General features: G+C 39.2%; 1 protein-coding gene across 1 annotated transcript; it reads left to right on the top strand.

Annotated features, from left to right (window-relative positions):
- Window positions 1-899: 899 nt before the first annotated feature.
- On the top strand, window positions 900-2,384 carry LOC132650772 (zinc finger protein OZF-like). The gene has a single exon (XM_060376093.1). It carries the CDS (start codon window positions 900-902, stop codon window positions 2,382-2,384), a length of 1,485 nt encoding a protein of 494 aa, XP_060232076.1.
- Window positions 2,385-10,785: the final 8,401 nt, after the last annotated feature.

Below are 10,785 nucleotides of genomic sequence, written 5' to 3' on the forward strand. Positions count from 1 at the left end.
TCACGTGGGCATACGGACATGGAAAATGGAAACATACCTCTCTTTCCCAGAACAAGTACAAGATATGTAGTAGTCCTTATTTTGTGCAGACTTTCTGAATGTGGTGCCAGTTTATATTTAATTTATTGATCATTATTCAGTACTGAAGTATTAATTAAAATGTTAAAGAGTGTTCATTGTCTCCCCAAAAGCAGTTATTATACTGTAGGTCTCTATCATTACATCTGTGTAGAGGTTCTTTTCAGAAGGATTCACAAAAGTTCAGTTTTCCTGAGCAGGCTTTTTCCAGATGAACATCATCACAGCCTATTGCATTGTAAACCTCATTATACTTATGTACAATAGAACGCATGATAGTGACAACACTATAAATTAATATTTGTTCATGTGTTCATTCATTCATTATTAATAACAAATGAATCATAAACCTGTATCACATTCAGAAAGTTTAGTCAAAGCATGAGACTATTAATAAATTCAACTAATATAATTAGTTTTCCAACCTCATTGGAAATATAACCAATGAAATCACATTCCAAAAAATTCTTATGATTCCTGGCCCTATGGAAATTGTTGTGTTCATTCTGGTTCACTTTACAAATTCAGTGTGGTTATGAATATAGGAAAATTTATGAATGCATTCACTCTGTTAAAGCTGAGTCCTCCTAGGTCCTTTTAAATATGTGAAAAACCACATATAGAAAAATGATGCTATAAGTTTCTTACCATCAAAGGTATCTTGGAAGGTACAAAACACCCATAGTCAAGGGAGAAACTATGAATGTAAACAAAGTGATAAAAGTTTAAGATGTAACTTCATTTTACAATGAGACCAAATTGCAAACTTAATTTACACCGATAAAAAGATTCATCAGTGTCATGAACATGGTAAAGCTTACATGTATACTTATGATCTTTGCAGGAATGAAAGAACACCTATATATGAAAATCCCTATGAATGTAACCACTGGGGTAAAGCCTTCACACATCCCACTGATCTATCGAGGCATAAAAGGAATCACACTGGAGAGAAACTCTACAAATATAATCAATGTGGTAAAGGCTTTTCACAACACAGTCAACTCCACCTACATAGAAAAACACATGATGGAGAGAAACCCTATGAATGTAATGAGGGTAAGAAAGTCTTTTCCCAACATGGAAATCTCCAAATTCATAAAAGAACACAAACAGGAGAGAAACCATACCAATGTAATCAAAGTGATAAAGCCTTTGTATATTGCAGTGATCTCCAAAAGCATGAAAGAACTCATACGGGACAGCAGTCCTGTGACTATAATCATTGTTGTCAAGCTTTTTCACAACATCGTAGTCTCCAAATGCATAAAAGAACACATACTAGAGAGAAACTTTATGAATGTAACCAAAGTAGTAATGGCTTTTCATGCCCCAGTAGTCTCCAAAAGCATAAAAGAACACATACTGGAGAGAAACCCTACAAATGTAAAGAGTGTGGTAAAGCCTTTTCACACCACAGTAATCTCCAGGTGCATAAAAGAACACATACTGGAGAGAAACCCTACAAATATAGTCAGTGCGGGAAAGCCATTTCAAACACTAATATTCTCCAGGTGCACAAACGAACACATACTGGAGAGAAACCCTACAGATGTAATCAGTGTGGTAAAGCCTTTTCCCAATCCAGTGGCCTCCATGTGCATAAAAGAACACATAATGGAGAGAAACCCTACAAATGTAATCAGTGTGGGAAAGCCTTTTCACAACCCAGTAGTCTCGAAAAGCATAAAAGAACACTTACTGGAGAGAAACCTTACAAATGTAATGAGTGTGGTAAAGCCTTTTCACACCCTAGTACTCTCCATGTGCATAAAAGAACACATACTGGAGAGAAATCCTACAAATGTAATCAGTGTGGTAAAGCCTTTTCACACTACAGTAATCTCCAGGTGCATAAAAGAACACATACTGGAGAGAAACCCTACAAATGTAATCAGTGTGGTAAAGCCTTTTCACAACACAGACATCTCCAAGAGCATAAAAGAACACATACTGGAGAGAAACCCTATGAATATAATCAATGTGGTAAAGCATTTTCATCTTGGAACAGTCTCCAGAGGCATAAAAGAACACATACTGGAGAGAAACCCTATGAATGTAATCAGTGTGGTAAAGTCTTTTCAGAAACCAGTAATCTCAAAGTACATAATAGAACACATAGTGGAGAGAAACCCTACAAATGTAATCAGTGTGGGAAAGCCTTTTCACGATACAATAGGCTCCAAGTGCACAAAAGAACACATACTGGAGAGAAACCCTACGAATGTAATCAATGTGATACAGCCTTTGCAAGTTGTAGTGGTCTCCAGAGGCATAAAAGAATTCATACTTCAGAGAAACCCTAAGAATGTACTCAATGTGGTAAAGCATTTGAATATTGCTGTAATCTCCAAAAGCATGAGAGATTTCATACTGGAGTGAAACTCTCTGAATATTACCAGTAAAGCCTTTGCATGCCACATTTTTTTTTCAAAGCCAGGAATAAAATCATACTAGAGAGAAAACCTTATGAATGTATTTAGTATGATAAAAATCTTTGTTCATTTCTATAGGCTTCACTTTCATGAATGATTGATACTGAAGAGAAAGCTGATGAATGTGGTATAATTAGCAATTGACTGCATCTCACTACATAGCATGATGTGATATGAATATGAATATATAATTTGATGTTCCATGATTCTGTATGTTTCTGCTAATTATCCGTTTGTCATTTCATCTTGAAGTACTATGTTCTATAGGAAATATATAAAAGGTTCTAGATAATGTAACAGCAAGGATAGTTACTTAAAAAGAACCACTTCTGGTGTGTGTGTGTGTGTGTAAGGTTCATGGGGTTTGAGGCCATGGCAGATATGTACAGAGTGGGAGACAACTTTGTCCCATCTCCTTTGGCCATCTAAATATGATGATTGAGGTCTGGTTGCCTGCTTTAGAAAACCTGAGGACAAGCTGCCTCCTACTATATTCTCTGTATCTACTCAGCTATGGTGAGTCAATTCTCCAGTTCTTCCCCTCTTCTTTTGTCTTCTCAGACATGTGTACTTGTCAGTCAGAATACCAAGCAGGCCACCACTTTGTGGTCTCAAATAGGAGTTTAAATCTCCTCAGTCCCCACTCTGTCATCCCTGTAATCTCTCTGCCTAGCAGGAATAAGGATATTCTGAATAAACATTCCTATATCTCCCTTGGGTGAATATCTAGTCAATCAATGAACTCCATGAAATTCTGATCTCCTCTGAAATGTCATTGTTCAAAAGACCTATTCCTGTAGATGAGGTATTTTCTGCTCAATAACATTATGTCATTCTTTGAATACCTTGCAGAAGATAAGCTGAGCATGGGGGAGGAATTTACAGATGGGAAGTTTTTAATATGTGGCTTGGTTATATTACTAAGTTGTGTATCTCTTGCCTGCTGTCTAAACCTGTTAAACCTAAAGGATGAATTAGGTACCATATGTTGTACTTCACACCTGAGAAAAGCTGGTGAGGTGCCTTTTTGACAGAAGGGATCTGGCTTCCAGGTTCTCCCAGCATCCCTCAATCCCTACCTTCTAAAAGACATGATTGGCATACTCAACCTCTAACATTAATTTTCCAGTCCTGTAGAATGGGCTTGCTATCTCCCAGAGGCTCTTCCCCATATAGCTAGATATTTTGTTTTCTTCTATATACTTTTCTTCTCTAACTCTTTCTTTCTATGTTACTTCTCTCTCTTTCTGTTTAATCTCTGTGTGTTCTCTCTCTATTTCTTTTGCTCCCTTCCTCTCTCTGGCCACATTTATGTTTTCTGCGTGGACCTTTAATGCAATTCCTTAAGAACCAGGAACCCTCTGAGAACTGTTTGCAATAAGCCTGCTTTTAAATGCATTATCATGTCTGCAATTACCAAATTTCACTTGTAGGAAGAAAGATAAAGTGAAAACTTATATATTCATCACTGGTCAAAATTAGTCACAATGAAAAAATATGTTAACATGTTTCAAGGTTTCGTTAATAATTTGTGTTTTAACCATTGTTTTTTTTTTTTTCTTTTTTACCTACCCCCTTATCGGTGAACTAGGGATGGTGCATATGGGAAGATGGGGAGTGGGTGAGAATGGGTGGATATGGAAGAGGATACAGCCAGGATACAAAATAAAGAAATTGTAACAAATAAATAATTAAAGATGATTTCATTGTCAATCATTGTTTTCTTTTTTTTGTTTGTTTTTTCATTTGAAAGAATAGTCTCACTCTGAGTCTCAGGCCTACCTGGAAGTTAGTATACATACTAGATCTGCTTACCTTGCCTTCTTAGTGTCTGCAGTATAGTTGGGCACGGTCTTCCTCAGTAACTCAGTTCTTTCAATGGGCTTATTGAGAATGAATCGCTGAGTTCAAATGGTCATAGTAGGAAGGACACACGCTCTTGTCTTAACTCCATTAAGAGAAAAAAATCTTTGTTCAATTACAATTGTTTGGTTTAAAATCCTCTCCTATAATTATTAAGAAAAATGATTTTTTTTCTTTAACATTGAGTTTTTATCACTCATTATATTAAATCCGAGTTCTGTCCTTATTCAACAAATAGTGAACAGGTGCCTCACAGACATAAGTATGTATACTTATGTGTAACCACTCATTACACTCATCTCAACATTCTACTAAGTCACTGAGGTTGAAACCACCTAAGCCAGGCTTGGTAACACAGGCCTATAGTCATGATGCTTAGAAAGAGGAGGCAGGAACTTGAAGATTTCAATGTCATCCTAGCAAATATCCAAGGTCAATGATATAATGGGAGGTCCATAATGGAAACGGAGACTGATTGGATAAGACCAATGTCCATAGTCCTCCCTACAGCCCCATAACATCCAGGCCATGCCAGCACCATGTGTTACCTAAGGAATTTGCCACCCCTTGCTTGCTAATGTTTCCTGTCCAAGACAGGTCAGGTCACTTCAGAGTTAGAATTATTTTGGGCATTGAAGATTAGAATACTCTTGGAAGTGGGAGAATTAGCCTCAGGCAGTGGTGAGTTCCTTATTTATATACCCTATGGAAAGGGTTAAGCACAAAACCCCTTACCCACACATGCCATATAAATGGACTAAGTTTTGTTTCTATACATCGATCCATACTTATTCACACATTCTTTTTTAAGACATTGGAAGGAAAGAATTTGAAATGGGGTGGAGAAAGGACAAAAATAGGGGAAATGATGTAATATATTTTAATTAAAATATGTAAAATTAAATTCAAATAAAAATTGGTTATAGAGGGCATAGGGGAACCCCCAGTTGGTACTATCTCAGATCATGCTAAGCTATGTAACATTGACAGCTAAAGCCAATGAGCACACATAGACAAGGTATAAGAATTTTTAACAATTTAAAACCAATGTATTAGCCATCTCAATCATCTTAGTAGGAAAACCACAAGCTAACACAGCAACAATTGAAAAACGCAGATATGCCAAGAAATGGGTTACTGACTTTTCAGGAACTGAGATTTTTTTTTCCTAGATAGAGAGGCATTCATCTCTAGAGTTTTCTCCAGACATGGGGCAGATTTGGGTGTTGTTATAGGAGACAGGTTCCATTTCAGGAATCACAAGCTAGCTAAGCATAAGCTGTAAATGCATCCCCAAGGGATCTGATGTCCTCTTTGGCCTTTGCAGTTAAGACACACAGACAGGTGAATGCAAAACATCCAAATAAAAGAAACACATACAAAGCTTTAAAATGTTGCTTTCTAAGGGCTGATGAGATGGCTCTGTATTTAGGAAAACTCACTCAGGACTTCACAAAAGATAAGGCTGAATCCTATCCCCATGGACACAGCCTCCCTGTTCTTCTGACTGAGAGATTCACACACAGACTGGGGCCCTTAGATACCTGTAACATACATCTTCCAAGGGGCTCAACACAGTCCCAGACCCTTTGGGTGATTGTTCTCTCTCTGTCTTTCACACACATACATACACATTCAAACATGCACATATCTCCATGAACTCCACCAGCACAGTGCCCTCACATGGCCCCATAACTCAGAAAATAGAAGATTGTGTGGTGACCAGGTTGTCCTTCTCACCATATTCTTTTTGAAATGGTGCCATACTTAGACTCCAGAGAGGGACATACCCCATCCAATGATTCCATTATCTCTTAATTTTCCTCAGTCAGTTCCATTAGCTGAGTACCAAGCTTTCAATTGCATAAGCATATTGGGCCATCATCATTCAAATCATCATGTAACCTCTAGCCAACTTTTCATTGAGTCTATTTTCCACTGAATCTTCCTTACCTTGACCTCCATGACCTGTATTTTTCTCGCCACTCCCTTCTTTCAGTACTTCCTGGAATAAAACATTAAGCTCCATGTTAAACATAAAGTGGCTTTTGATATGTAGATTTCTTATATATTGTGTATTGGTAAAAACAACAATACTTGGATTTTCTGACAATGACAAGCATATTTTGAGGGTATAAATTTTGTTCTTCCTTTCTTCTCTGTTGATGTCATTAACTCCACTAATGGAAAATGACTCAGGTAATAAGTTGGCTACTTTGGCTGATGCTGGCAGGCCCCAAACATTGAGGGAGCTCAGGAAAGAAACTCAGGCTATCAAATGAAGGCATGGATTATGGTGGAACACTTTTGTTGCTATGTTCTTTTAAAAGGTCACTGTCTACTTCTATGTAAATTTTCTTAACCAGCCTAGGCCACGTGTTCAGATAAATTTCGACCATCAGTGCCTGGGGTTTGCCACTGAATTCACAACCACTGTATTCACCCACAAACATAGCCACAAGTGATTGTCATCTGGGGAACCCCCAGTTGGTACTACCTCAGATCATGCTAAGCTATGTAACATTGACAGCTAAAGCCAACGAGCACACACAGACAAGGTATAAGAATTTTTAACAATTTAAAACCAATGTATTAGCCATCTCAATCATCTTAGTAGGAAAACCACAAGCTAACACAGCAACAATTGAAAAACGCAGATATGCCAAGAAATGGGTTGCTGACTTTTCAGGAACTGAGATTTTTTTTTCCTAGATAGAGAGGCATTCATCTCTAGAGTTTTCTCCAGACATGGGGCAGATCAGAATAGCCTTCTATGCTTCTCCTGTTAATCTCTGGTTTCTACAGATGCAGCTACACAGATGCTTGTAAGAAATAAGTGCTGTCTATGACATAGACTGTGTTGCCTGATTTTCACTGCTTCATCTTTACCAGGCTGCTTTGCCTCGCCTGAGGATGAGGAGGAGTTCAGTCTTGATATGAATTGATGTGTCAGTGCTGGAAAGAGGCTCCCTTTTTTGAGGACAAGGGGAAGGACAAATAGGGTGAGAAGGAGCCATAGGAAGGAGAGGAGGGAGAGGACTGTGATTGGGATGTAAAATGAATACAAAAATTAAAAATAAATATAAAAAGAAATATCAACCATAAGTCTTTTCTCTCAAAAAGTGTAAAACTTTTATTTAACATATGGAATTCAAATCTCAACATGTCCTCCATCCAGCATAATATTCTTCCTTCCCAGGAACATGTCTGAATTCTAGTTGTTTGATGACCAGGATCAGTGACCTTTCTTTTCCTGGAGCAATGTCTTCCTTCCCCTTCCTCCTTCTTTCCACATGCACGAGTTCCTTTCATACTCACATTGTGAAGGAGATTATGAGCTCTGACCACAAATTTTGAAGAAAAAAATTCAGTCACCATCACATTCCTTAGGATAAAACAAAGTGCATTTGCTATTGAGGAACTGTTCTTCTCCCAAATAGGTATGTTCCCTTTTAACAAGCACATCCTCCTGATGAAGTGAAAAGGTAGTCTTGTCCAGGCAATTATTTGTAGCAATTCATATTTTAGTGTGAGAAGGTAAGTCAGTTAAGGAAACACCTGAATCATCCTCTGAAGATAAATGCCTCCCACCAGCTTCTGTAATGGCCTTGTACCTTGAGAATTCTCCATCTGAGTAAAGGAACCCCTGGGGTGCAGGTCTCTAGACATTACAGTGAGTGTGGTCCAAGGAAATTAGCAGGGCCACAAGAACCATCTGTGCATACACCAAAATTAAGAAATGCTGTGGGGAACCAAAAAGTCCTGTTTTGGTAATTGGGTCATCTCAGGGTTGAGACATGTGCTTCATATGAAATGTGGGTGCAAGAAATCTTATAAAAAGACATTCAGCAAAATGTAAACCAGCATGGGTGAGCCACCAAGGAAGAGATAGCTCTAGAGAAAAAGAAAGTAGAAAAAAACTGAAGCGAGAAATCATTTCTTGTTGGCACGGGGGAGCCAACTCCTCCTGCTCTGTGACAGGCTTCCTTCATCTCCCCTGACCTACGCTGACTAGGGAGAGATTGAACACTGCAACTTTTCCAACGTAGATTTTTATCCAGGCTTCATAATTTAGTTCAAGTCTCTCTCCTCTTTGTGTGTATCATTATCTGTAATTTCCCTCCCTACCAGTCCTCACAGAAAAAGATGGCAACATTTAGGTCAGCTCTGCAGTTAATGGCAGTCTCTTGGGGTGGTTAATTTTGACTGTCTTCAATGCCATAAGGCAATGCTTTTCTGAGCAAAAGTGACACACACACACACACACACACACACACACACTACCAATATTTTACTTATGATAAACTATTTCAGAAAGCGTGTTTCCCAAAGTATTAAATTCCAGATCATATAAAAGGTCCCAGAACCATCTGAGCTCAGCCCCATCACAGTCAACCACAATACAGTGGGGTCTAGAAACCTCTTGTACCTGGGGTCTGAAGAGGTAAAACCCCTGAATGACAAGGCTTTGCTTCCACAGTTGCAGTTCCTGTGCTAAAATATGTGGACTCCACAGTTTCTGATTGAGACAACAGAATTCTTTCCTTTGTTCCATGCCTAATTACCCCAGCCATAGAAATCTTCTCCTCCTGTATCCAGGACAAACTAACATGGTTTTATAAAGAAAAGGGAGTCTGACTGGAGTCATCTAAACCATGTATCCCACAGGGCCATGTGACTAATGAGTGTTGAGCTCACCATCCATTGAAGGTGAGCTAACTCTTCTTATGATTTTGTTGCTATGAAAACATGCGGTGACCTTGGATGCACATAGAAAGAAAAAAGATTGAATAGGAGCTGGCTGACATTTGCAGAGGTTTAGTCCATGATTACCATGGAGGGAAACATGGCAGTGGGCAGGCAGAGATGGGGCTGGAGAAGGAGGTGACAGTTCTAGATCTTGATCAGCCAGCTGCAGAGTCACCATAGGCCTGCTTGAGGATATGAGAAGTCAAATCCCACTTTCCCAGTGACACACTACCTCCAACAAGGCCATACCCCCTGAAACAAGGCCCCACTACTCAACCTTGGCACTGCCAATTTGTCAAACATTCAAATACATGAACATGTCTGGGCCATTCTTTTTCAAACCACCCCATTGACCTTGAGAACAATGGAACCATGTGGTTTGATCTTCTTTTGGCTAGTAACCTTACCACCATGGAGGCAACCATGAATTTGCCATGTTCTTTACTAACGATTTCATGAAAAGGTAAATGCCATGTGACTTCTTGGTTATTGTTGCATAGAAGAAAATGGAGGCATCCATAAACTTCCTGCTGTCAATGAGCTCTCTGGGTATCACCTGATTTTTACTAAATATGTGACCTTGAGACACCAAAGAATTTTGGGCATTGGTTTAAAGTTAAAGCACAAGCCTGAAGGAAAGCCAGCCAGGTGCAGACAAGTCCGGCCACCTGGGGAAAGGAACGAGCTTCACTACATTCTTTTCCTGCCCACTGGAGATTCAGTTGCTAGGATACTGCCTATGCATTCCTTTCTGTAACCCAGATTCTGATGCCTCTAAAGGTTGACTTAAAGAGTTTTTCTTCCTCATGAATTGGCTCGTGTAACAGGAAACAGGCATGTAGGCTTGATGTCAGAGAGAGTAATCCTTCTCAGTTGGTGGTGCCATTTGGGAAGAATTCAGAAATTCTGTCCTGATGAAGTAATATGAGGTGGGCTTTGAGAGTTTACATCCCCACAGCATTTCCAGTTTCCTTCTCTGCCTCATGCCTCAAGATGATGATGTGGGTTCTTCAGCTGCCAGATCTGAAACTTGCTGTCACACGAATTTCATAGTGATCCCGTATCCTTCTGGAACCATGAGCCAAGGGAAACTATTGTAAAAAGTTGCCTTAGACACTGTGTTTCCTCACAGAAACAGAAAAGGCAATATTGAATACCCACAATAAAATAACTGGGGCCTAGGTCCTCTCCATGTAGAGTCCTTGGTTGAGTCATCAGTCTCTGCAGGCCCCCTGGGCCATGATTTTTGGGCTCTGTTGATCTTCTTGTGGATCTCCTGTCACCTCTAGGTCTTTCTCTCTCTGCCTTGTTTCATAAGATTCCCTGCACTCTGCCCAAATTTTGGCAATTAGCGTCAGCATCTGCTTTGATACCCTGCTAACTAGAGTCTTTCAGAGGACCCTATGGAGGGCTCCTGTTCTGTTCCTTGTCTTCTCCTATTTCCTATGTCTGTCCTGTTTGCTCTTCTGAATGAGGATCAAGCCCCTTTCTTAGGGTCCTTGTTGTGGTTTACTTTTTTTAGGAATCTGTGTTTTAGTATGTTTATCCTATATCATATGTCTAATATCCACTTATAAGTAAGTATATACCATGGTGTCTTTCTGCTTCTGGGTTACCTGATTTAGGATCATCTTTTTTGTGTGTGTGTGCTCTCCATTTG

Source organism: Meriones unguiculatus (genome assembly GCF_030254825.1).
Source record: "Meriones unguiculatus strain TT.TT164.6M chromosome 13 unlocalized genomic scaffold, Bangor_MerUng_6.1 Chr13_unordered_Scaffold_33, whole genome shotgun sequence".
NCBI classification, from domain to species: Eukaryota; Metazoa; Chordata; class Mammalia; order Rodentia; family Muridae; genus Meriones; species Meriones unguiculatus.